Here is a 27,862-nt window from a genome sequence, read left to right as displayed (position 1 = left end):
GTTTGAAATGCCTGTGCTTTGGGGTCCTCTCCAGAAAGTATTTGCCTGTGTTTATGTACTGCAAGGTGTTCCTGATGTTTTCTGCTAGTAATTTGATGGTGTCAGGTTGTACATTTAGATCCTGGATCTGCTTAGAGTTGATTTTTGCATAAAGTGAAAAGTAGTGATCTTGTTTCTTATTCCTACAAGCATATATCCAATTTTACCAGCACCATTTGTTAGAGACAGTCCTTTCTGTCTGGATTCATTTTGGTTAATTTGTCAAGAATTAGTTGGTTTTAGGTGTGTGGGTTCACGTCTGGGGTGTCTATTCTATTGGGACAATAGAACAGAGTGTTCATAGAGAACACTATCACATGAGCTACTGGGAACAACTGGATAACAGCAGCACTGATGGAAAACTGAAGCTGGAAGGTGGAGAGCCCCAGGGTGTTTTCTTCTCACTCTGATCCAAGCGATCTTTCCACAGTAATGAGATTATTAGAGATGATCCTAACAGGTTCTTTATCCTTGGTCCTAGCTCCTTCTGTCAGTCCACTTCTTACTGCAGCTCCTGCTTTGGTACTAATTCTAACAGGGTGGCCTTCACGTCTGGATTGTGAAAATGCCACTTCCCCTTGTTATCCTCTAACTCAGGGAAATAGTGGCTTCCTGGTGTTACTAATTTCAGGGCTGTGCTGCTGACCTATGCTAGCTTTTTTGCCCTTTGTTCATTTCTGCAACCAATCCCTGCTATTATGTTTCTTGTCTGAACACCCCAGGTTGGTTTATGTCATTGGCAGTGCCTCAGTTGATTCAGTAATTCCTATCTGTGCATATATTGCTTCATAAGCTGGGTTTCTGGGGGAAACTTGGAAATCCTATATATATATATATATATACACACACACACGTATATATATAATATAAATATATATTATATATAATCATATATATATATATATATATATATTGCTCCAAGAATAGAAGTTTAGCAGATATTTTCTAGGAATCAAGTAATACATTGAAGCATATATAGTCAGAAATATAGTCTATTTTGTTAAAGAGAAACCAATATGTCAGAGAGTAAATATCCAGTGAAAGAGGCACTAACAGGTAATGGGCATAGTTTTTCGTAATACTGTTGCTGTTATACTGTTCTTTACACATTTTACCCAATTTAGTTCTTCAAATACCACCCTAGAGATTTACTACTCAATTACATCCCTGTAGGTAGGTAACTGTGTTCCCCATCTCACAGATAAGGACATTGAAACTGGAGATGGCTTGGACTGGGCAACCTGACTTTAAACTAGCTAGTGTCCTAGATATAGTTACTAACATTACTTTTCCATTTTGTTTTCTTTTAAAAAATAACAATTACTTGGGGGTTTAATTGTTCAAGAATTTCATTTTTATCCCAAATGTACATTTTTATAACAAAAAAATCTTCACAAAACATAATTTTGAAGTTTTTAATGCACAAAAAGGAACATCCCAGAAACAGAACAAGTATTGACTTATTAACAATGAAGAACTCTACAAAGGAGACCCCTCCCCACTTAGTAACTAGGAATACAGCATCAACAGATGAGAAGGAGGGGAACACTTGAGGGCTAACTGCCAACGCTAAAGTTGTATACAACATTCATGTATGGCTTATCTCTGAGAACAGTATTTCCACAGTGCTGCACATGACATTGATACTGGGAAGATGCTTTTGACTCAACTATTAAACAAAAATACTGAAGAGGTAGTTTTGCCAACGCAAGGTGAGACAAAGGCTTTTCCTTGCTTTGGTTATTTCTCCAATAATCTGCAAACATTTCTTTTTTGTTTAATTTTTTCCTTGATCAGGAAGATTGATTTTTTTTTAAGAATTCATGACCCTCTAAAAACAGGTTGTCCCCAAGGAGCTGTTTTGGAAAGTATTATTCTGAATGTTACCTGGGAGAGTTTCATCCTGCCTCTACCATTTTGGATATGAAAGTTTGACTCAATGCAGAGCTGTTGAGATTTGACGGGTAGTTGTTGGAATTCACTCTGGCTTAGTCAAATTCCATGCATGGTTTCATGAAGGTAATGTCGACAGTGATCAGGGATATAATGAGATGCCCTATCACTGACACTTGGGGAAAGCTAGCAATTTCTTAAGTCGAATAATTAAGTGTGACAAATTCTTCCAGGTAGCCCATAAAATGGCACAGGGAGTTCTTCAAGTAAGTGCATGCAATTCCTCATGTTTTCAGTTGTGTTTCATAGACTCATCCTATCCTAGGCTCTTCTGATGGCCAAATGCCACATGCTGCCTTATTTGCGCGGGGGACACATGGAGTGGGGAAGGTCTGTCCATAACTGTTTTGACACTGGGCATTGGCTATGTACAAACTAGCTTATCCTATTCTTACAATGAGAAATAAGCCCCCCCAAAAAAATTTTTTTTCAAGAGGCAGCAAAATACTTGTCCACTTGCATATATAACCTAGAACAGTTAAGACAATGGTTAGGAACCACTAGAAACAAGGTGACATCATATTCATCTGGTATGACTTGTTACATACAAGGAAGCATAAATATACAGTAAAGAAGAGCTTTCTATGTAGCCCCAGCAGAATATGTACATATTAGAGCTGCTGTGGAACTGAGCAGGAATTTCCATAGCACATCCCTAATTACAAGCAGTTTCATCATCCAACAGTTTGAAGGTCACAGACGCTGGGACACCAAGGGTAACACGAAGCAGGCATCCACATACACTTATCCTCAGAAATGCACATTGGGACAAACAAAGGTCACAGGTGAACAGTGCTTCGCCTGCCGAGTATCTTTCACATAAATAGGCATGAGTCCCTCCTCCGGGCATGATGGGCAGCCTCACACCTCACAAGTGCTCTGGACCAGGGATGGATCCTCTTGGCACGCAGCGAGCCAATCATGTGCCTGCTTCCACTGAGTCAGGCTCACAAGCTCCTGCTTCACAGTCTCCAGATTCAAATCAAAACATAAATAACCCAGAAACCACTCCTGTGGCTCTTACTTTCACAATGATACTAGAAACAGACACTGGTCAGAGCAGCAACAGATGCTGTTTCCCAGCGCGCTGGAGTGGAGAGTAGCTTTGTGCACCTTTGCGAAACAAACCCAAAACAAAACAAAACAAAATCCAGATTTATTGTCTGTGTCTTGTCTTTTACTGACTCGCTCTGTCTGTGGCCAGGAACACACTGTGCTGCTCCTGGGCCCTTTCCATCAGCTTCCTCTTCTTCTTCTTGTTCCTCTTCTCCTTTGCTTTGGGTGGTCTCTTCCCTGCAATGGGGGAAAGAGAAAGGCGGATTTGTCAGAAAAGGCTTTCTCTAGAAAAGAAAGCACAAAACATGGAGAGTTTTGAACAAAGCCCATCTGGAAAACATCACCTATGGAAAAAGCAGCCTCAAAGAGAAAATTGTTCACATTAATTTTGACGGAATAATAATAATTTACTAAATTGGATATGCTGTCTAAAGCAGAGACTGATCTTCCTATTACAGGGAACTGGCATATTTAAAAACCTCCCAGTGGCCTGATCGGTCTCTCAAATATCCTCCTGCCACAAAAATTTCGCTTATCCCCTCCTACTTTTAACAATGCTACCCTTTACTAGACATCTTTACATCTTTCTACTGCTCCATATGTCAGTGGGTCAAAAGAAAATAAGCACATATCTACAGTAAATATACCAGGAGTTTCAAACTCCCCCTCTCTGCCCCTTGAGAGAGAGGGAAAAAAATGCATTGCTTTTAAGTGTTCCCTCCATGCTCTCCACATGCCAATATATGAAGTGACATATGGAAGTATTTTTTTTCATTTTCTATGAAAATTCACAAAAACATCATTCATTATGTACTTTACATATAAATTTTGATAAGGAAATCAGAGAGCAAAAATAATGCTAGCTTGTTCTAATGAACTGGTGGTAGGTATCCTACTACCAAAAACGCACACCAAGTTATCCTATCTCCCTCTTTGCCTTAGCCACTAGGAAGCCCAGACCACAAGCTAAATACCCGAGGTTTTCCTTCATTAGAAATCTTTGGCTGCAGTTTCCTTTTGCTGCTGCTCTATTTTACTTTGTTCATCATGCAGTAATGTTTCTCTGCAAATATGGGTACATAAGTTTTCCAGTATGTATAAGGAATAAAGATATTGGTTTTGATCCACCCATTGCCCTCTAGACTCTAAACACATAGAAACCATGAGATTTTTTTACGACAGAAAATGTATTAAAGGTCTATCTGTGAGAGAAGTTACAGCAACATTGTTACACTTTCACTAAAGGAAATCTTTCTCCAGTAGACTAGAAATGTTAGTGACTGTTCTTCCTCTCCTTCCAGCCTTTCTTCTGATTTTATTGCATAGTTCTACCACACACAGGCGTGCATTCGTGTGAAATGTAGCTGTTGACCAGGATGGAGAATCAGTACCACAATGGGACATTTCTCATGCATAAAACCTACAAAACTCAACGTCCCAGATCTTTTCATTACAGGAATGCGGTTGGCCAACTTCTCAACCTAGACTGTGGAGAAAATGGCTGATGTTAAAAATAGAGAAATTGGCTAGAAATTAGGGAGACTTGTGCCTAGGAAACCATGTCATACAAGATTGTGAAAGGCCATGAAATTTTTGAAATGAAGGGGGTTTCTCATTTAAACTCTTATCAGAAAAAGTCTGTTTTGGCTGAGGAAGAAAAACAGTCTCACTCATCAAGCACCTACCACAGGAACCATCACATAGTTAGTATTCCACGAATGTTGCTGAATGAAGTTTTTATCACAAGAAAAAGATAAGTTTTTAATAGGATGCAACGTTAAAATAATGAGAACATGATCGTATCCCATATTAAATTATAAAAGTCCTTGAAGTTAACTTCTGTTTCTCATTAAATTCTGGTACTAATGTTATGGTGGCATTTTGCCATCTTTAAATGAAGTTAATCCTAGCTGATGAAATTGTAGCCCAGGCAATCATTAATCAAAACAGCTGTAAAGCTATAACTATTTAGTAACATTATCTCTAATGATGAGATATGTGTAATGAGGGCAGAGATGAAACATGTAAAATAGCATATTTTAAAGGATTCAATTATAAAGTCTTAAGAAAAAGTTTATGTAGGGAAAGTAAAGAACCAAGAAAACAAAGCTCTTCAATTGAAATCATTTAAAAATTGTTTGGTTTATGCTTAATTTATACGCAACCTGGAATTTCTTTTAAAAGTAATCTAATATTACTACATTTTAAGTGTACTTATTTTAAGAAAGCTTTTCACATTCATGATTTGGTTCTTCAACTAGATCATGCCATTGGAATTTGAAAGTGTACTATTAACTGCAAATCTAGGCAAAATGACTACACTCATTTTAAAAGCACCAATTTCGTGTCATTTACTCAATTTATTATTCTGATATAGATGTAAATATAAAGGGATCTGTAAGTTTTGCCGAAATAGAAAAGTTACTCAATATGTGACATTAGTTCTGACTAGCCATGCTTTGGGGTCTCAAATCACAACTCTAAATGTTTTCCATACAGATCTTCTCTGGTTAGCCTCTCTTTGCTATTGGTTGGCTATTGGTTTTGGTCTTGGTCAATCCCATTTCTCATGTTGAGTACACTGTAAATATTTAAGAGCCAGAGGAGATCAGAGAGATGCTGAAACTAACTGAAAAACATGTTGTGTGCCCCTCAGTATATTGTTTGAACTCTAAGTTCAACTCAAAGTGTGAAGATATCTTCAATACATTTTCTTCTGAATCTTCCTAAGACTCAGAGCCACAAGAAAATTAGTAAGATTAAAGCTAACTGATGATTCGCTCCCCAAGTGACCTTGGAAGATCTTCCTCTCTGTCTCTCCCCCTCTCTGCATATCTGACTTTGCAATAAAAATAAATAACTCTTTCAAAAAACAAAGCTAACTGAGATATATGCCCCTGTTTTCTATATGATTCAAAATCAGTTGTGTAGGGTGCATAAGTGTGCTAATTCTGGTGCCACTTGATTTCTTTATATTTGTAAAGATGAGATTTGAATCCCAGAAAGATTTCTGGAAGGTAGGATGCTTCACATTCCTACCTGCAGGAAGTGCCCTACCAGTCACCCAAACAGAAAATCATGGGCTTAATTTTGTCTTATATTCTCAAGTACAGACATGGGATGGATAAAATCTAGGATCAAAGAAACAGTTTGAATGTGACGAGACAATTGTCAACCTCCAGCATATTAAGGACTAGTTCTACTCATCAAACTGAGAACTTTGGTAGTGAGCTCTTAAGGCCACTTCTGCATTCTCAAAGTGACGCTCGTCATGATCAGGCAGAATGGGTGCTACAGAGAAAACATTTTTTTGCTACCTGATAGGTGGATTGAAGAGCTGGCCCAGATACGGCTGTGTTTAAAGGGAAGTAATGTGGTTTCACAGAGAAAGGAACCTGCTAGCAAGGCATGCTCGTGTAACTGAGTTGATAAGTCATATTTGTGACTGCCAGTTGCCACATTTACAGAATGAAGACACTTCAGCGTCTTTCACTACACAGTTAGGAAACCATGTGGAAATCTGTGTTTTGATAATGAAAGGAAGATGTAGAAAATCACCAGCCAAGCAAAATCCTGAAAACGAGCAAAGCTTGAAAGATACTATCAAGCCACTCTTGCCAACATAATTACATTGACTTGCACACATGTGGAAATGGTCCAACAGGATAACCTGTCAACTCCTGTGCAGAGAAAGGAGAACAGTTCCTTATAGAAATATTCCTATCCTTCGGCTGTGGATTACTGCTGTTGGAATCATAACGAGGGTATATTATTTTGCATCAAGATAACCAACACACTCACAAATATCATGAAGCTTTGAAAATACTGACTACCACTAGTCAGGCACAGATTTCACAAGCTCCTAAATTCAAGACCAGCCTTCAAATGGCTTTTCCCCTCCCTAGAAAAGGACAAACATAATAAAAGGAAACTGAGAGGAAAATCCATAGCTATGACTATAAAGGTTTAAACCTCCTCTCTCTTGATCTTTCCCTATTGCTATCCTCTTAACTTCCCCCTCCAAACACACAGCCAAAGAAGCTTCCAAAAGTTCATGGAAAATCCACATTGCACTTTTCCCCCAAGAACTTTCTGAAGCCATGTCTTACACACATATGCATATGCATTAAGAGAGCCCCATTACGGCAACTATTACCTATTGTTAGTCGTACTTATGACAAAAATGATGACTTACAATCAGGATTGATCATTTGCTAAGTTCTCATACATCTGTGATTCTGTGGCTAGAAACCCGGGCTTCCCCGCATCTATGAACTCCTCCAGTGAGATTCCTTTTTAGATTTGTTGGAAAGGCAGAGCAGCAGAGAAAGAGTAGAAGATGTCTTCTATCTGCTCATTCATTCCCAACTACCCACAGCACCCAGATCTGAGCCACGAGGAAGCCAAGAGTCCCATTTAGGTCTCCCATTGTGGGTGGCAGGAGTTCAAGTACTTGAACTTCTGTCCAAGCACATTAGCAGGACGCTGGACTGCTAGTGGAGCAGCCAGGAATCAAACCAATGCTACCACACTGAATACAGGCACCACAAACAGCACTTGAAGCTGATTGGCTACAGTGCCAACCCAACCATGGAGACTTGGGAGTCACCTCAAAGAGATTCCAGTATCCTTCGAAGCAGCTGGAACAGACAGACAGCACGTCAGTGTAACCACCAACCCTACAAAGCTGGCCAATTGCAGGGGATGCTATGCAGGCACAACCTAAAGTTTACTTCACATACAAAGTCATAAAGACTCAGTTGTGCATAATGAATAGGAATTGGTCTGTCTTTTTGTCATATGGACAACTGAAGTTTGAGAATGAGTAGCAGCGGATTTATTTATTAAAGAGTGATTAATGATTCTCTGGAAAATGCCAGCTGGTTCCTAAAAGATTTTCAAGGTGCATATCAAAATAGACAGGAGACCTAAATACAGCACAGAAAGGAAATGAAAATGGCTAATGTGTTTGAGCTTAAGATGCTACTACAAAAGTTCTTGAAAGTAATAATACCTAATATTTCCAAGTATATAATGAGACAGGCATCAGGATGTATTAAGAGAATATAAAATTAATACTACCTTTCTTAAAAGTGATCTCGCAACTTGTACAAAAACATTAAATGTATTCATAACTTGTATGTAGGAGTCTATTCTAAGAAAAAACTTGAGTAAAATTTATACATAGAGATGTTTATTACTCATGTAACACTGAAAAAATTGTAAATGACCTAAATGCCCAAGTGCGATTTTTCATGACTCACATTTTATGCTTGTTGAGCAGTAAGATGCATTTTTGGCTATATATTTAAGGAGTTTGCATTTTAACTCTTTTGCAGAGGTCTTTTTCAGATTCTTAAAACTTAGCTTAAATGGTCAGGAGAAAAAAGATTGCGCTACAAAGTTCCACCTACTGTGATGCAGATTTTTTTGCAAAATGTCACTTACACTTGGATCTAAGATGCAAAAGCAGAAGAGCCATGGGATCAAGCTCTAGGAAAACCTTAAGAATGCATAGTAATTCATTAAACTTTCTTATTCTAGAAGGTGGTCCCAGGAGACAAATATGGTTATGCCTGGAATGTACCACAGTACTTTGTAAAGAGTCTAACATAAAAATTTTCCCACTGTCAATAACAGTTGAAACTAACAAACTTTTAACTGAACAAACACTGAATGTAGATGGTATATAATATAATGTTCTATGTGTATATGATATAGGACTTCAAAAATTCACGGAAGATTTACTATTTTCTTATTCCATTTTCTCCAAGTTGTTGAAAACCTCTTAAATTGTGAAATTTCATTTCATTAGCCATCACCTTGATTCTTTTTTTTGTGGTATGAAATTGTAACTTTGTTTACAACTTTTTTTAAAAAGCACACAGGTTGCCCATATGACATGAGAAGTCAGATAAGTAGGTAAGGGGAAAAGAAAATAAAACCATCCTCACTCCTTATCATGCCAAGCTCTGGGAGGGGCATTTTTAGTTACATCCATCTGTGTGTGTGTGTGTGTGTAAGAAAACCTCCTTCCACTAGAATCATTTCTCTGGTAGAGAAGTTTTTTTCAGCCTATTTTATTATTTGTATATCGTTTTATGACACAGTTTCATAGGTTCTGGAATTCCCCCAGACCCTCCCCAAGCCCTCACCCCATACTGAATTCCTCCAAATTGTTACAGTAATACAGATCGTACCCTGTCATGATTCCTTCATTGCGGGCATGGACCATGTAGAGTCCAGCACCTTACTGTCCAGATAAATTCAACAGTCTCATTGGGAGACCATCCTTGTTTTGAAGTATGTTTTGAGAGGAACAGAAACTTCTAACCCTCTAATGCTTATTTGCTATGATCCAGTTTTGAGAAAAATATTACCTGTAGACAAACCAACAAATATCGACTGTGTGAAATGAGGAGTCCACTGAATAGAAACGCTTGCATTTCAAGCAATAATAGATTAGGAAGCTCGCAAGCAGTAGTTTCACCAATTCATCCTTAGGAACATGTGCTTTAAACTTCTACAGATAGGCATTCGTCAGGGGTGACCACGATCCAAAACAGAGTGTGACAGCTTTCCCTGCACGTAAACACGAAAATCACTCAAGACGCCAGAACTGAAAATATTCAAGACCGTCCTAGGTTTCCATTCATCTACAGAAACAAATTCAAAAAGACAATTTGACCGAGTGGGAAGCCCCTCTGTGTTTCTTTCATCTTGAAAGTTTGCTGTATGTTGATGTAAAACATGGCAAAGGTAAGTTTGTTGTGCTGCATAAAGACTGCTTGATCTGACGGTACGAATGGAGGATGCTGAGGATCCACTGAGGATCGCTGAGCATCTGTTGCTGGCAGCAGAGACAGAGGGCCATGCCTAGGACACACACCCTACCTTGCACTGTCCATGAACTTTCTGAAGTGTTCTTGTAGACAAACATCTCCTTAGGTGAAAAACCCTGATTTTTAAAATTGCTCCACTGCAGCATGAGAAAACATGGAAGCACGGTGAGTCCTGAAGGTTCAAGAAAACTTTATCAATTGTTCTCATTAAAGTTTCCTGCACAGGGTGCTTCTCAAGTTCCTCATTTAACAGCCCTGGTGGGGATCTTAGTTCTAGGTCTATAACACAATTTTTCAGCTATTTCCAAGCTCTTACCACCTCATCTGGAGCAGTAAGGACCACAACAAAGCTTCTTGAATGCAAGCCGGGTTTGTTCCCTAGAATGGGAGTCTTACTATTTGATCTGACTTCAATTCTTGGATAACTGACACTTCAAACAGAAGCAAAATTGTTCAAACACAGGATGACTTGAAGATGAGTGAGAACAAGTAGAAGTAGTTTAAGCACTCTAAAATTCTTCTCATAAATAATTCAGGCTCATGGTAGAGCAGCATCATTGCTGAAAAATGAAATAACACTCCCCTCCCCTCTACCGCCCCACCACCGCCACCAGAAATAATGTAAATATGAATACCTGTTTCTACCACAAGAGGGCAGTAATTCACTTTATTGTAAGTCTTGGTTAAGCATTATGTTTCTGTATTTGTTAAGATGAAAATATACAGGGGACCTTTAGGGGTCCAGATTTTTGAATTACTTATTTCAGTCCCAATTAGACACATTTAACTTCCTAGCTTACAGGTAAACTCTTCATGGAACTAAAGAATAAGTTAGAAAACCCAAATACCACGATAGGAAAAACAGCAGTGCACTGCTATGGAAAACGTTTCTGACAATCTAGGGTTCCAACGAGAGAAGAAAAATAAGATGAGGCTGCTAGGCATACAGTGACTGAAGAGGAAATATTATCTACAAGCCCGCGGCACCACTTTATTACAGGGACGTTAACTCCTTGATGTTAGAACTGTTAGAACGATCACTTGCTGGCGATTCCTGAGACATGATTCTGCCTACATCAGCCTTGCCGCACACAATCACATGGGCCATACTGGGGCACGTGCGGAGATGCCGAGTGTGGTAGATACGTGCTGTGTGCCCTGCTGTAGCCCACCTGTGCCAAGTGGTTGAACAATGATTCAAGGTAAATACGGAAAATCTAAAGGGACATCTCCCACCCCCAGATTCCTGTGGCTAATCAGCAGTAGAGCTGGTCTTCAAGCAGCCATTTAAATTTCTCTTTAATACACACGCCCATTGCTTTGAAAGTCACCGGACAAGAGCTATTTTTCAGGGAAAGTTGAGAAGAATTAGAAGATAACTACTGTTGCTCTGAGTTCTGTGAGAAAGATCTATGGCCTCACTGTAACTTCAAAAATCCTTTAGGAACCGTTCAGCGCTGTATAAATGAGAACTTAACCTGTAAAACCTTCTGTAAATTTGTTGTGCATTGATTTGTTGCATATTCGTTTTCTTACCTTTTAGCAAAACACAGGGTAGAAACCTGTCCGGCAGGGGTAAAGGAGATGACGGACATGCTCACGGCGCAACCTGCACTGAGTGCTTCATGCACAATCCCATGGACTTAAATACCACGAAACACACACACACACCCCAACAGCCAGAATGTTGTGTAGCTCCCTGCCTTAAAGTGATTCAGAATAAGCAAAAATATTCAGAGAATTATCAGGCTCATTTAGCACTCCTAGTTCAAATCAGAGAAAGCATTGGGTTTTGCAGAGAAAATGATACTACGGTTTTCATTTGATTATGAGCTACGATATAGCCAAAAAAGAACTTCTAATTCCTTCACAGATGACTTCATATTATAACAGGACATAACTTTTAAGCTAATTCCATTAGAATGAGGATTTAATACCACATTCTTGTTCTCAAATCAATAACCATTAACTAAATGAAAAAATCATCTAAGAAAAGACATTTAAGACTGCCATCATATGGCAAGCATGTATTGAATTTGGATTCAACACGATTTCTATGGACCTTGGAAGCACACAAGTGGAAAGAAAGTAATGGTGTCTTCTAGTAGCTACAGAGGAAGATGAGCTAACCCTCAAGCTCCCAGTGTGCCTAAGGGCAGGTCTTACAGGCAGATAGTGAACATGGTATAAACGGGGGTTGGGGGGAGGTAGGCTCCACACAGGATTCCACGTGTGGTCCTTCCTCTATGCCCCACAAGATTTTGAACCTCCCTCCTTGTAAAACCCACCCACTTCTCTGATGACACATGTGGCTGAGTATCATAACCACCAGTCTGCTAATTAATAAATAATTATAAATACTTCCTTGTAAATAAGTAAAAATATCTACAATGTAATGCCAATATGTGACAAAGAATACTACTTAACAGTCTTTCCAGAAACCAGTTTATACCATTCACTTACATAAAGTTAGACCAAAGACCTAGGGGCTACATCTTTATACAGAGCGGGGTCAAAAACCAAAGCCATAGGGACTCGGTCAGCTGTGACACAGGTGACCTCCCTGCTCCTCTGGGCTCACGTGTGGCTTCCGCCCCGCACCTCCATTCCTACCTGGTCACTGGAGACTACCCTCACCCTCAGGAACCCTGCAGCTCTGCAGCTTGTTACTCCCTCTGCTAATTGCTTCCATTTCAGATTCCCCAGAGGGAAAATGAACATATTTTGGTCACTCTGTAAGCTAATCCCCAGTGTCATGGATGCCTGTACAGCCCGGGTGGGTCACTCCCAGATCTAGCCTGCAGGAGTGGGATGGAGTTCCATGATGCCAGAGCTGGCAGGCAGCTGAAACACAAGGTTAAGAACATAGGTTTGGGGGACCCACAGTCTTTGATTGGAGCTGAGCTAAACTGCTTAGAAACTAATGATCTTGGATTAATTATGTACATTTTCTAAACCTATAGTCACTATAGCACCTACCTTAGCCTTAATGAAAGGGATTAAAGAGAAAATTCTAAATGTCACCTTTGGCATCTAAATGCTAAAGAACATATACACCATCATGTAAGGTGCCCCACGTCTTATTTCTAATTGTCACAACACCCAGCAACAAAGCATTATTTCCACTTTGGTGATGAGGGAATAGGCTTAGAGAATTAAATAGTTCACACTCACATAGGTGAGCAGTGATTCCAACCAACATCTGGCAGATTCTAAAGCCTGTCCTATTTCCACTATGCTTTTCTGGATCCCTTGTGTCCAACAAAAAGCTTCTGATCTCATAGTCATTTAAATGGCCGCTGAACTAACAAATTGATAAGTAAATACAAGAGTGCTAAAAGCATCAGGCTCCCTGCACAATGCTATGTCGGTCCAAGGTTCCTTGAGGTTTCATCAGCTCCCATGGGGCTGGGCTACAATCTGTATCTCTCACATCAATTATTCCAAGGGGTTGGAGCATCCAAAGTGGCTCCACTTCCTGGGCCCAAACAACTCAGTTAGCAGCCCCACGTCACTATCCACGGGGTGTATCCTAAAGTTTTAACTTTTTCTAATGTTTCTTGTCTAACTTCCCTGTCCCTCCTTGTCTCTGTAACTGTCCTTTTCAAATAAGTAAGATCTCTTCAAAAAAAAAAAAAAAAGAACGAAAATATTTTTTCAGCAGCAGAAACTGAGAAACAGAATCAAGCCACTTAATATATTCTAAGCAACAGAAGAGGTAGAGTTGGGATTTGAACTCGGGCAGTCTGGTCCCAAAGCTTCTAGCCCAACAGAGGTTGTGATTCCTCTCGTCTCCCTGTAGCATAGCCATGACCCAAGGGTGCAGGAAGAGGAAAGGGGAGACCAGCGTTACGCCCCTGCTCTGAACTCCTGCAGCACCTATGGACGGGTCATTCAGTTAAGTGGCTGCCTATTAATTAATCTCATAAAATGGAGCCCGGGGCCATCATGGGTTTGATAGAAGATGGCTCAAGAGCATATTTTCTCTGTTATTCTTATAAGACAAGGGAAATATATGAACATTTGCCAAAGGAAACAGTTGCTATCTACTAGAAATGGCCAAACATTTTGAACACTGTAGAATTTTTGCAAACTACCCAAGTAACAACAATGAATTTTAAGTAAGGAAGGGAAAATTATTGGACAAGAAATCCAAATAACATGTTCATCACACCTCATGATTATTAGTGACAAATTTTTAAGATTTAAAAAAAAAGTCAACTTTTCTAGCTTATCTTGGATCCTAGCTATCTGTGTGACTATCCAGATGTTAATTCAGCAGAATATGGCTATATTTATAAATATCCTGCTATTTAAGAAATTTATTTTTCTTCCATTGAAAATGATATTTCATGTGCCAGAAAAGGAGATTGTTAAATATTTAACACAAATTAAAATCAAAGAATGTTACTCTAAGTGTACATACACACACATATATATTAAACATCTTCAATATTTTCCAGACATTGCCTATTGTCAGGATTGTATCATGATGTTCTTCCAGGTTTTGTTTAACTCCCATACTAAAGGAAATATGTGAAAACAAAATTTTGTTAGTATGGAACATTTAAGATGTAATTTAAATGATTTAAAATGAACTGAAGTTATCTAAGTTATTTGTATTCCAAACTACTGTGATTTAGTCAAAAACGTTAAAGTTTGCACACAGACACCAGGGAACTTAACATGATACAAAATAAGCTTTTTGCAGCCTTAGCAAAGCAGACCCAAGACCTATACTGAAATCTGAAGCAAATGAATCAGTACAAGCAAATTAAAAACCTGTAGAACTCAATGAAGCAGCAAAAAAGCAACTGTATTTAAGAGCAGGCAGAGCCTGACCAGACATTTTATCAGCATAAGAGACAGGAATGGCCTATTAACATGATCAAGAATTGCAAATTAAAACCACAATCAGATATCACTTCACACCCATTAGAATGACTTATCCAAAAAAAAAAAAAAAAAAACCAAGCATGAAAGTATGCAGAGAAAAGATTCCCACACTCTGATGAAGGGCACATAAATTAATGTAGTCAGTTTGGAAAATACTACAAAATTGCTCAAGAAACTAAACAGAATCATGATGTAATCCAGCCACACCACTGTTGTGTGTGCACAGGACATGCAAGTTACTTGGTGATGAATTAGGCATGTGAATACAGATGGAGTAAAATTATGTCTTTTCAAAAACTGATGAAAGAAAGGGGAGGGCAGGTTGGAAGGTGAGCAGCAGGGAAGGGGAAGTGTTTGTGTTTTCCTGGAGCCATACTAAAGAATGCACAATATCTGTCACTTTATATTAATAACACCTTAAAGTCTATGGAAATGTGTTTTGTGAAAAATTATGTATGTATTTCAACAAAATTTTACACCAAAATAAACTTTCCATTTCCCATAAACTTTGAGGAGTACTCTCATAATCCCAAAGAACTGAAATTGAAATCAACTAAATATATCTCCATGTTGACTTTGGCATTTGTAACAATAGCCAAGTCTGCTCATTAATGGGTGAATGAGAAAATACTGTGTGTGTATAATCAATTATACTATACGGCCTTTAAAAAGAAGGAAATTCTGTCATTTTAAAAACATACATGGCACCACAGGAAAATATGTTAACTAAAATAAACCAGGTACTAAAAGACAGGTTCTGTACCATCCCGTTCATATCTGGAATCTAAAAAGTCCATCACATAGAATCAGTAGAAAAGTGTTTACCAGAGTCCGGGAGGGCAACTTGATCAGAAGCAGGATGGGGGACTGCTGCTCACAGGGAATAATGTGCTGGTTAAATTGGAGGAAGGAGTTCAGCGATGTACGATTTACGTACCACTGGTCACCACAGTAAACAGCTCTGTATTAAATGCATGTATCAAAACTGCACTGTATCAAAACATCCTCACAACAAAATGACTCTGACAGAATAAGACTGTCCATGTGTAATGTCCTCTACATGAGGACTGCACAGTCACTACACTGCAAGACTGTCTGCCATGAGGCTGCTGAGTTTAAGTGAGCAGATCCAAAAGAGGGAGAAGAAAAGTCACGCAGACTCTGAGAAAGGACAATGGAGAATATTAACAGGAGTGGTTTAAAAAAAATCTGTGTGAAAACAGAACTATATTCTACTTTTGACTATATTGCTGGAAAAACATGGATGAAATGAATCAAAATATCCAAGAGGCTTCCTGTTTAATCACATTTTAAAAAATCAGCCATTTTCCTAAAAGCTTAGAAATCTGAAGACAATAAATAAATTTCTAAGAAGTTCTTAAAATAATTGAACTCTAATATAAAGCATAATTATGGGTAATAAAGGTTATAGATTATTGCTTAAATATCTATTGTCTTGTTTTCCAAATATTCCTGTAGAAAAATTCCAAATTTCACTAAAATGACTAGGATGATCTAAATGCATTAAAAACTCTACTGGAGAGAGGGTATGGGGCTGGCACTGTGGGATATTGGGCTAATCTTGCTTCCTGCGCCAGCACCGCACTGGGTGCCGGATAGGATTCCAGCTATTCCTCTTCCAATCCAGTTCCCTTCTTTTTTTAAAAAAAAAGATTTATTCATTTTATTACAGCCAGATATACAGAGAGGAGGAGAGACAGAGAGGAAGATCTTCCGTCCGATGATTCACTCCCCAAGTGAGCCGCAACGGGCCAGTATGTGCCGATCTGATGCCGGGAACCTGGAACCTCTTCTGGGTCTCCCACGCAGGTGCAGTGTCCCAATGCATTGGGCCGTCCTCAACTGCTTTCCCAGGCCATAAGCAGGGAGCTGGATGGGAAGTGGAGCTGCCGGGATTAGAACCGGCACCCATATGGGATCCTGGGGCTTTGAAGGCGAGGACTTTAGCCGCTAGGCCACGCCGCTGGGCCCTCTAGTTCCCTTCTGAAGGCCAATGAAAGCAATGGAGGCTGGCTCAAGTTCTTGGGCCCCTGAAGTCATGTGAGAGACCCATGACTCCTGGCCTCAGACTGGTTCAGCTCCAGCCATTGTGGCCATTCAGAGTTTGAACAAGCAGAAGACTTCTCTGTCTCTTCTTCTCTTTCTCTGTAAAATACACTTTGCAAACAAAATAAATAGATCTTTTAAATGTTTATTTAGGGAGCTAGTGGCACACTGGGTTCAGCTGCCACTCAATGCTAGCATCCCCAACAGGAACACTGGTTTGTATCCCATTGGAGACCGGAGTTTCAGGCTCCTGGCTTCAGCCTGGTCCTGCCTGTTGTGGCCGTTTGAGGAGTGAACAAGCAGATGGTAGATCTCTTTTAGTCTCTCCTGTCAGTCCATCTTTCAGAAAAACGAAGTTAGGTTAAAAAAAATTGGTTGTAACATAAATCACTTTTTTCTTTGAAAGGCAGTTACAACTATAGTTTAATGACCTTTCTTTAATCATGATTTGTGAGTCACTCACAGAATTGGAAGCATGTTACCTTAAAAATCATATAGGATGGACAATTTCCATGAGATATATGTGTGTTCCTATGGTTACATGTGCCTAAAGCACATGGCTCTGTGGAATGCTTATGAACATACCAGGAAGTGGACAATTTCTATCCAAGAAGCATATATGATTTTTACTTCAAAAAAATAAGGTTAGGATTGTGATCAACAGATTACAACTTCCTTTAAAAACTGATAAAGTAAAAATTATAAATTTAGCATATGGTGCAAAATTCCTAGAGTAGGATTATGGCTAGGAGATAAGCAGATCAAAGCTATTTTTGGGCTCTGCAAACACATGTTTTTTGACATAATCACATAGCTTCATTTTGGGTTCGGTTTATATTTCACCAACAAGGTACAGTAACTCCTCTGGACTCAGTACAGAGCATGTGCTGCAATCTCTCTCCCAGTTCCTCCATTTATGAACCAAACATGGAAACAATCAAATCTGGGTAAGGCACTTTGTTGGGGAGTGGAGAAAAAGGAGGTAGATACCCCTCGGCAGTTTGTGTAATTCCCTCTTTCAGTTTCAGGAATCAAAAAGGTATAGAATTGGGCCTGGTGAATTGGCTCAATTGGCTAATCTTCCCCCCTTCAAGTGTTCGGATCCTGTATGGATAACAGCAGATATCCTGTTTGCTCCATGTCCCATCTACCTCCCTGTTTATGACCTGAGAAAGCAGCAGAGGTTGGTCCAAAGCCTTGGGACCCTGCACCTGTATGCGAGTTCTGGAAGAAGCTCCTGGCTGCTGGCTTCAGATCAGCTCAGCTCTGGCTGTTGTGGTCACTTGGGAAATGAACCAGCAGATGAAAATCTTTCTGTCTTTTCTTCTCTCTGTAAATCTGTCTTTACATAAAAATAAATATTTTCTTTAGAAGGCATAGAATTTAGAAATGATTGCCTATTATGTCTATTGTTCAGTTCAAATATACATCATCTTAAGATGTGTGTTTTATACATACTTTCTCATTGACAATGGTTCACTGGCTGAGTCAGACATTTAACCTGACAATTAAGAGACTGCAGAATACCTGGTGCCGGTCCCAGTTCTAACTCCACCTTCCTGACAGTGCAGAACCCGGGAAGCAGTAAACTGATGAAGTTCTTCAAAAAACTAGAAATAGAACTTCTATGCGATCCAGCAATCCCACTACTGGCAATATGTCCAAAAGAATCAAAAACAACATATCAAAGGGAATTCTGTACTCACCCTGTTTTTTGCAGCACAAAGCTGAGACATGCAACCAGATAATGCAACCAGTCTGCATGTTAATCAAGAAATATTGGATGAGGAAAATATGATATATATACCTAATGGAATAGTTCAGCCAAAAAAAAAAAATGAAATCCTGTCATTTGTAGCAACATGGATGGAACTATAGGATATGATGCTAACTGAAATAAGCCAGGCATAGAAAGACAAACATCACATGTTCTAGCAGTGTTGAAGCTGAAGTTGACCTTAAAAATGGAGACTAGGAGAGAAGTTACCACAGCCTGAGGGAGTGATGGAGAGAGGAGGCTCACTGAGTACGAGAGTACAGACACATAGCCGGAAAGGAAGAACCACTGCAGTGTTCCATAGCAAGACAGACATAGTTGGCAAGCAACTGAGGGGTGCAAGGTAGCCAGTGGAGACGATCCTGTATGTTCCTAAACCCAAATCAAGATTCTGTCTGAGGCAAAAGTTATCCCAGTTACGCTCTTATGATCATACACAGTGCGCACCTTCATTAAGATGCCACACTGTACCTCTTAAGGATGTACAGCCACTGTGTATCAATTAAAATATGTATTTAAATGAAAACAGAACATACATGAAAAGAAATTTATTTAGTGAAGTCGCAAAAATGGTACTCAAATATTTCATCCATGATATGATTTTCAAAACTACTCTTGAGAGGTATAAATTACAGAAGAAGTGTTTTGCCATAGATCCTATCTGAAGAGTTTACATAATGGAAACACCAAAATGACTAAACCTCATGGGGACTGTAAAACATGATACTCTAGGACAGACTCCCCTGGAAATACAGTTTTCAAAAGGTAATATTTGGATCATAAACCAACTTTTCCTACCATTAAAGATAATGAGTAGGTTTCAAGCATAAATCCTATTACTATTAATTCCATATAACCCTACAAATTATACATTTCAAAATTTGAATACATTATGACTTTTCCTTTGAGATATTGAGTTTGCCCTGGTGCCAACAGCAGTGCTCATTACAGGCCATACAGATGCATAATGTTATGAAGATAAAGAGTTCCTTCCCTAAATACCACTCCGTGGAAATTTTAAACATGAGCAAATTCAACTGCTAATGCATCTGTAAATGTACCCAATGGAAGTTAAGTGCAATGAGTAACACATAAAGCATATAAAGGAACAAAGAAGTGTTCTCATATATCCCTGACATTGGTATGAAGGGATAAAACCTGCTGATACACAATAGACACCTGTATCCCACAAACAATTTCAGGCCTGAGAAAAAACTTGGAAGATTACCTCAATTAACAATAGCAGTAAAAATTTAAATAACTTGGAATAAATCTCACCAAGGATGTGAGGGGTCTCTATGATGAATTTACAGTAAGAAATAGAAGATATCAAAACATGGAAAAACCTGCCATGTTGGTAGATTGATAGATTTAATATCATCAAAATATCCATACTACCAAAATCAACATAGAGATTCCATATGATCCCTAAATACCTGTGACATTCTTCTCAGATCTAATATGTGTATTATATGATGCTAAAATTCATTCAGAAATATAAGAGACCCTAAGAAACTAAAGCAATTTTCAACAAGAAAAACAGAGCTGGAGACATCATAATACAAGACTTCAAAATGTACTACAGGGCAGCTGGAAACAAAACAGCCTGGCACTGGCACCAAGGTACACATGAAGATCAGTGTAACAGGATACTGATCCCAGAAATCAACCCATACATACATAGCCAACTAACTTTTGACAAGGAAACTGAAACCAACCCGGGAGGAAAGGACACTTTCTCTAGCCTACAGTGCTGAGAAAATTGACCTACATGTGCAGATACATGAAGCAAGACCCTTTCCTTACACCTTATACAAAAATCAGTTCACAGCGGATCACGGATCTAACCTGACCTGATATCATCAAACCATGGGAACACATCGGTTATATTCCGCAAGACATTGGCATTGGCAAAATCTTCCTGGAGGAGACCCCAGAAGCACAGACAATTAAAGCAAAAACAAATGGGATTACATCAAGCTAAGAAGCTGCCATAGTGCAAAGGGAATGACATAAAGAGACATCCAACAAAATAAGAGAAAATATTTGCAAACTGTTAAACTGAGAGACTCAATATCTAGAATCTAAAAGGAGCTCAAGAAACTCAATGGCAACAAAAGAAATCATATGTTAAGAAATGAGCAAATAATATAAGCAGATATTTTTCAAAGGATAAAATTCAAATGCCCAGCAGACATATAAAAAAAAAATGCTCAACTTTACTAGCCATGAAGGAGATACAAATAAAAACCACAATGAGGCTTTACCTCTCTCCAGTTAGAATGGCTACAAACAACAACAACATGCCAGTGAAGATGTGGGGAAAAATTACCCTAATCCATCACTGTTGAGAATGTAAACTAGCACAGTCATGTGGAAGACAGTATGGAGATTCCTCAGATATCTGAAAAATAAAAATACCATATGACCCAACCATCGAATTCCTGGAAATTCATTCAAGCAAAATGAAATCACCATAAGAGAGAGCTGTATGTACCACCACGTTTATGGTTGCTCAATTTATAATAGCTAAAATATGAAATCAACCCAAACACCCATCAATTGACTGGTAACTGTATACTATGGAATACAACTCACCCTTTAAAAATGAAATTAACCCTCTAAGATGCTAAAACAGTCAAAAGTCTGAGAATTCAGTTATGGATCAGACTTGGAGAGCTGCCATTATCTAGGCAAGAGAGGAATTTTTACTTCTATCTCAGCCATGTGGAAGCAAACTTCTTTTGGTGTTTTCAGTTTGTTGAGCTAGCTTTTCCCACACTTCATTTCTGAAACTGGAACGTTGGTTTGTTCCATCAGATACAAAAACAGAGGCAAATACCACAATGTAACAGGTTAAGCTTCTGCCTATGGTGCTATATGCAGACCAGTTCAAGTTTTAGATGCACCAAAATAAAATCGTGTACTACAATTTTTATGTGAACTTCTTGAGGTGCCCTCACACATAGATAAACAATATACTGTTTAGGTGCATGTAAATATCTTTAAACGCAAAGAATAGAGGTAATTGCTGACAGAAAGATGATGATAGGGCTTGCAAAGTGTCTCATAGAACTGCAAGGAAACCCAAAGTGATAATAAAGAGAACCCACAAGGAGAGAGAGATTACCAACCATACTAAGCTGGTCCATCCATGCCAGCTCGGAAGTCAAACACAAGACTAGGATGCTTCACGTGGGTCCACCTTCCACGAATAACACAACAGGGTGAATATTCCCAAACAAGAGCCGCCCAGATGCAGCCTGTCAACTCTCAAATTTATGCTGAACTGATAAAACTGTTGATTTTAAGCTGCTAAGCTTGCAGATGTTTGTCCTGTAGCAACAGATAGCCAGAATAGGCACTGTACTACTGGGAATATTGCTGAGCTGAGACAGGACTATGATACGCATTCCTTTTCTTGGACTTTAGATTCTATTAAAATGTTTTTACTGGCAAAGGCATGTTACTCAAATGATAGGATTTGATTCACAAGTTCAGAATAAGATTTTTTGCAAGTTTTTACAGCAAATGTCTTAGCATCAATTCAGGTAGCATGGAACATCAAGAGTAACAGGTACAAGATTATACGGCTATGTTCACCTTTCAACACTTAGATACTAGTCCACTGCCTTCCACTTTTTCGTTTGGCCCTACTCCTAGCAATGTCTGGGGACAGTCTGGTTTTGACTTCTCTTCTCTGAAGTGCTTTCTTTATGGAAGCTTGCGGGGATTTTCTCCATCCTTTGCAATCAAATCTTTTTTTAAAATCCATTTTTATTGGAAAGGTAACACACAAAAAGAAGGAGATACAGAGAGAAAGATCTTCCATCTGCTAACTCACTCCTTAAGTGGCCACTGCTTTCCCAGATCACAAGCAGGGAGCTGGATGGGAAGTGGAGCCTCTGGGACATGAGCCAGCACCCATATGGGATCTAGGCACATGCAAAGCAAAGATTTTACACACTAGGCTATCACACCAGGCCCTGCAATCAAATCTTGGTCCCAGGCTGTGTCTGTAGATTCCTCTCACATACCAAGTTGTTTGACTCTATAAAACAAGGGTGTTTTTCAACTGTAGTGTTTTATCATCACTTCTGGAAGTGTTTTCATGAGTTCATTTTCTGCAATTATGTTCATGCTTTCCAAATTTCCTTACATGTCATTACTCCATTTTTTTTCAAGAGATCAATTCTGTACTTCAATTTCCTCCAATTATACTTTGACTACTCTTTGCTGACCTGCCTTTTAACTTTGTCACACTGTCCTTGTATCCAAATTTTCTTATTAGCACATGATCCTGCATCCAATGAAGGGCAAATATTTTCCCCTGACTTATACACAAACACACATACAGAGAGAGAGAGAGAGAGAGAGAGAGAGAGAGAGTTTGAATTCCACTAAATTTAGCATTTTTTCTCATATTCTATAATAATTATTCTGCGACCTCATTTTTCTGTTTCTTCAAAAATAAAGTATGTGCATATGTAGTGACTGCCACCTCCCACTGCTTAGGCTGACACTGATTCAATTCCATTTTTGTCCCAACATATCAGTAACACTTGGATCTTTCCTTCAACCTAACCCAGTGTTTCAGTAACCATTTTCTATGTAGCAGTGTTTAACCAAAATGGACCTTTCCCTTAGCTACTGTCTGGATCTACCACAACAAAGGGAAAATTCTCATACAAGGTTTAGTATTTCAACCCCTTGGGCTTCATTCCACCATCTTCCTAACTTACAGAACTCAATGGCATCATATTATCCAGGAAACAATGGGCCATGCACATACGTGCTTGACTCTGGGAGATAGTGAATATTTGTAGGCTTAGAGAATAAAATGTAATAAAGAGGGATCCAGCTTCATAGACAGTTTATCCTTGTCATTAGGAGCGTTAGCCCTGAAGCCAGATTGTGTGGATTCAAATCTTGGCTCCACTCCTTTACTTGTTCAAATCACACAACTAATACTGGTCATCTCCATGTCTAATTCCTCATGCATAAGTCAGGAAGCACAACAGTACTTTTCCCATAAAATGATGTCATCATTAGGTATGTTAATATATTTAATACAATGTCTGCAGTAAGTATTCACTGACTACTGTAATTATCATCCTGTTATAAGGCAGAGGCCATGCAACAAAAGGTTATCTGTCCAGTTTTCCAACTGATTCCCTTTTGACCTATCGGTCAATTGGCCGGGAGTGAAGAAAGTTATCCCCCACCTTTCCTATAGGCACCATCATCAACAGTGTAGTGTAAATGACTCTCCATTTATGTGTGTCAATTCAGTCCTATCAGTATTTACTTCTGGATTCTGACAGCAGGTCTAATGTTTTAGCTGACAGTGTTACCCATTCCATCATTTTAGGGAGAAATCGGAAGGAGTGGTGCAAAAGTGAAACCATCCATATAACACTCTAAATTATTAGAGACTAGTCACCACTAATCTTAAATATATCCAAGCCCTTTATGTTTTGGAAAAATGTGCAACTAATATTGTTTGAGAACTCAAGTGTCCAAATTTGTTTTGCTTACACCAAAGGCAAACACAAGCACTAAAATTTCTGACTATTGAGGACTTCAGATATTCCAGTGACTGACCTGACCCAGTGGCTCAACTGTACCATCTATTAAAACTTCCATCTACATGCATTTATCCTGGAAAGAGTATTGTAGTGACACAAGAGAACACTAAAGTAATCTTAATAACCTGAAGTATGATGGAATTTTTGATTACTTGAATCCCAAGCCTCTTTCTGTGGTAACTTAAGTATAGTTTCTCTGAGACTAATAGTTGGTCACCAGGTTCCATATAATCTTAATGTTCTTTAAATCTTAATAGATCATCCTTTACTCTTTTTTGTGTAGTTAACAGATGTACTGCCTAGCTGACAAAAAATGAATAATCAGCCTTATAAAAACACATGGCGCCTATGCTTTGAAAGACCATATTTATTTTAGAAACTAAGAATTTAGTCTTGCCTAAGTATTTCAAATTGCATTTTTCCCAGCACTGTTCGTCTAGGTTTTATCTTTTGATCACCTTCACAGAAGGCATTTAAATCATATGGAAGTAATGGAACAGGGAGAAATGCCATTCTAGATTTTTGGTAAGAAATATTTTAAATATTTAAATCGACACTTTCCAGAAGTCTTCTCAGTCCAGGAGAGAAACACAGCATACAAATTTGGAATATGCTCCCTACAGAGTGAATTTTCATTTAAACCTTAGCTGTACCACTGTAGCTGTTTCATGGCTGGTCTCTTCTCTAAGCCTCAATTTATTTCATCTGTGAAATGTGAGAAATAACAGTTAACTACCAGGTCAAGCTGGTGGCATGTTAAACAAGAAAATGAAGTAACTTTCAGCCCAGTTCATGGCATAGAATGAGCACTCAATGCATGTTACGAGCGGTGGTGATTGTGGTACTGATAACACGACAGCAACCAAGAATGCGAGTGAGACCAAAAGAACAAGAGTAGGTTTCAGCCTTCCTCAAACCAACCACATGAAACAATCAAACCCAGAACCAAACCACAGGAATGATTGGACCACCTGCCCCGACAATGCTGAAAGTCCCATGCCATGGCCATGCCGGGTCAGCTCAGTAGCACTAGACTGTGTTACTTGTTTGATATCAGAAGTCTCTCTTCCAACCCCTGATGGATGCTGGTGGCTGATTAAGATGAGATTCACTGTACATCCTCTGACTTTAACATCTTTGCAAAAGTAACTTATTAGTTTTCGGAGGAGAAGTAACAACACTGTAGAGTGACTCATGTCCAGCAAAGTGAGGATCGTGTAAGGAAGGGAAAACACCCAAAGGAAAACAAATGTGTGGAGGAGATAAATTCACTTCAGGATGGATGTTTACCAAAAAGGAATTACATCCACAGTTCCCTCAGCTGGGGACAAATGGCAAGCTACATGCCCCCTGTCTAGCAGCTGAAAGCCAGCCAGATCCTGTGGCTTGGCTCCCTCACAAGCTTTAAATACATGAACTCGCAGAGCAGCACCCAAGTAAGCAAATAATGTGCACACTGCTGCCGGCTAAGAACTGAAGAGGAGGGCAGAGAGGACTTTTTCAATAACTGCAAGCCTGAAGGGATTATACAGCTAAATGAGTTCGGTTCTTACCAAAGAAGACAACATTTAATTAAATCTTCAAAAATCTCTGAAGGATACTTTAAAACACAGTCGGCCCTCCCACCCCCACTCTCTGGGGTCTGTATCACTTTAACACTGTCTAGGATAGGTTGTAGGAAACTTAAAGCAGCTAGACATTCTATCTTTCCAACAGTTGCTTATCTTCTTTTTCTGACAACCTGAATAGGCTTCACACTACAAAGAGAGATGGAACGCAATTCTATCTAAACTGTTAATAAGTTTGTAAAGAAGTTCCAAAGCAAAACAGTCTTCTGGAGAGAAAAACACATTGTCAGATGGATTTACCTGGTGCCGTTTCACATATGTATCCTTGGGGATAACTTCTGTGCCATCACCCTGTGCTTGGTGCAGCACTTAAGGAGCCTCTTTAGACACTCAGACCCCATATCACAGTGTCTGGTTGGAGTCTGGGCTCCACTTTGTATCTTCCTACTAATGAGCACCATGGGTGACACAGATGATGGCTCATGTGTTGAGTACCAGCCACACATGGGGAGCTAGATGGAGTCCTAAACCTTCTGGCATAAGCAAGCTTTAGCTTTCACAAATCCCTCATACCTCCATCCACTGTTGCCCTGCTCTCTTCTTTCAAATAAAATGAAAAAATTTGAAAAGGTTAAAAAGCAATGTACATAGCCAATGTTCACATATTTTCAGCTCTCTAATTCATTCTGCCGCTCTTCTGGCCTGGGAAACCCTTCTTGAAGTCAATACCATTAAGAATATATACATATAGATTCTTTATATACGCTAACATTGTCCATATGAACCTGCTCTCTGTCACTCTAATTACTTTCTTGTTGGCCTCTAGCTCTGAAACAGGATGTTACTCTATCTGCTAGGTAACTACTAGCTACTGTAGGTCCACTCAATCACTCAAGGCAATAAATGATTCTCATTATACCATACTGTCACTGAGAAATCTCATGATACATATACATTCCAAACCATGAAGTTGAACAAGAAGCCCCAATGCACTAAAGTTGTATAGTTTTGGTTTTCTAATGATCTCAAAGTATGTTGCTTCATCTCTAAATAAGTCATCTAACTCAGGATGAGTACTCAATATGACCTTATTAAATATACAACTATGACCTCACATTTGGAGAAACCGGATTATTGTCAAAAAAGGCACAAACTACCCTCCAAGATCCACAGCAGAGCCAGGCATTTGAGGTCGACCCCATTACCAGACACTTGGCTAGAGCATCGTGTGTCATTTTTCATCCCATGACTGTATGCTATGGTTCAAATCCTTACTTAACTAATCGACATGCTAAACTACCAAGTAGGATTTTATAATCTGATATGTTTCTCATCATTTAGGCAGCTATTTTAACCAAATTGTGCTAATTTGTTTCAGGCCATACATAAAATTCAGCTTAGAAAAATAAGAGTACTTTGCCAGTGAATGAGAAAGTTTAGATTACTTATGCAAAACCTTGACATAAAATAAAGCTCATTATAAGACAAAATTTAAGGTTTAAACTGCTTAATAATTCTTATTAACCCTGCTGTAAACAGTGATACCAACAATGAACAAGAGTTACTTTGTGCATACCCAATCTCCTCAAATTAGTGCTACTTCCTTCATAGGAAAAAGAGGTTTTAACATAAAGTATGTCTTTATTCTTCATATATCCTCCAAACGCTAGCTTTGTGGTGCTTCTGGCTCCAAGATAGCCAAAGTTCAGTAATGCCCTTGGTAATTTGAGATCCACAGCCCACATTTGACACAAGCCTCCTTTATTTCCCCCCTTTAATGCCGTCTAAACACATGAATGTTATCACTCCGCATTACTCGATGTTTGGATGCTTGGCATTCGCAGAATTAATGGGACCGTTTGGATCAAGTCACAGAAACAAATACTACACAAAACAGAAAACAAATTCAAGTAAAACAAAATAAAAATTGCTGAAGTGCAGTTACAAAAATGGGAAATTACAACTAACGTGAAGCAAGCAAACTACAGCGAGTTTCAGAGTATCTGATAGCCCTCACAACATGGTAGTTCTCTAAAACACAGCAGGGAGCTCCAAGGGACAAAAAATGCCAAATAA

General features: G+C 39.0%; 1 protein-coding gene across 1 annotated transcript in view; it reads right to left on the bottom strand.

Annotated features, from left to right (window-relative positions):
• Positions 1–1,488: 1,488 nt before the first annotated feature.
• RSPO2 (R-spondin 2) overlaps positions 1,489–27,862 on the bottom strand; it is a 172,352-nt gene continuing 145,978 nt past the window's right edge. The window contains exon 5 of the mRNA XM_004580680.2: positions 1,489–3,285. Within this exon, the coding sequence (XP_004580737.1) occupies positions 3,170–3,285 (116 nt within the window). The 3' untranslated portion in view covers positions 1,489–3,169. The remainder of the gene's footprint in view (positions 3,286–27,862) is intronic.

This window comes from Ochotona princeps, chromosome 9 (assembly GCF_030435755.1).
Source record: "Ochotona princeps isolate mOchPri1 chromosome 9, mOchPri1.hap1, whole genome shotgun sequence".
In the NCBI taxonomy this organism is placed as follows: Eukaryota; Metazoa; Chordata; class Mammalia; order Lagomorpha; family Ochotonidae; genus Ochotona; species Ochotona princeps.
This window is presented reverse-complemented; position numbering and strand designations above follow the sequence as displayed.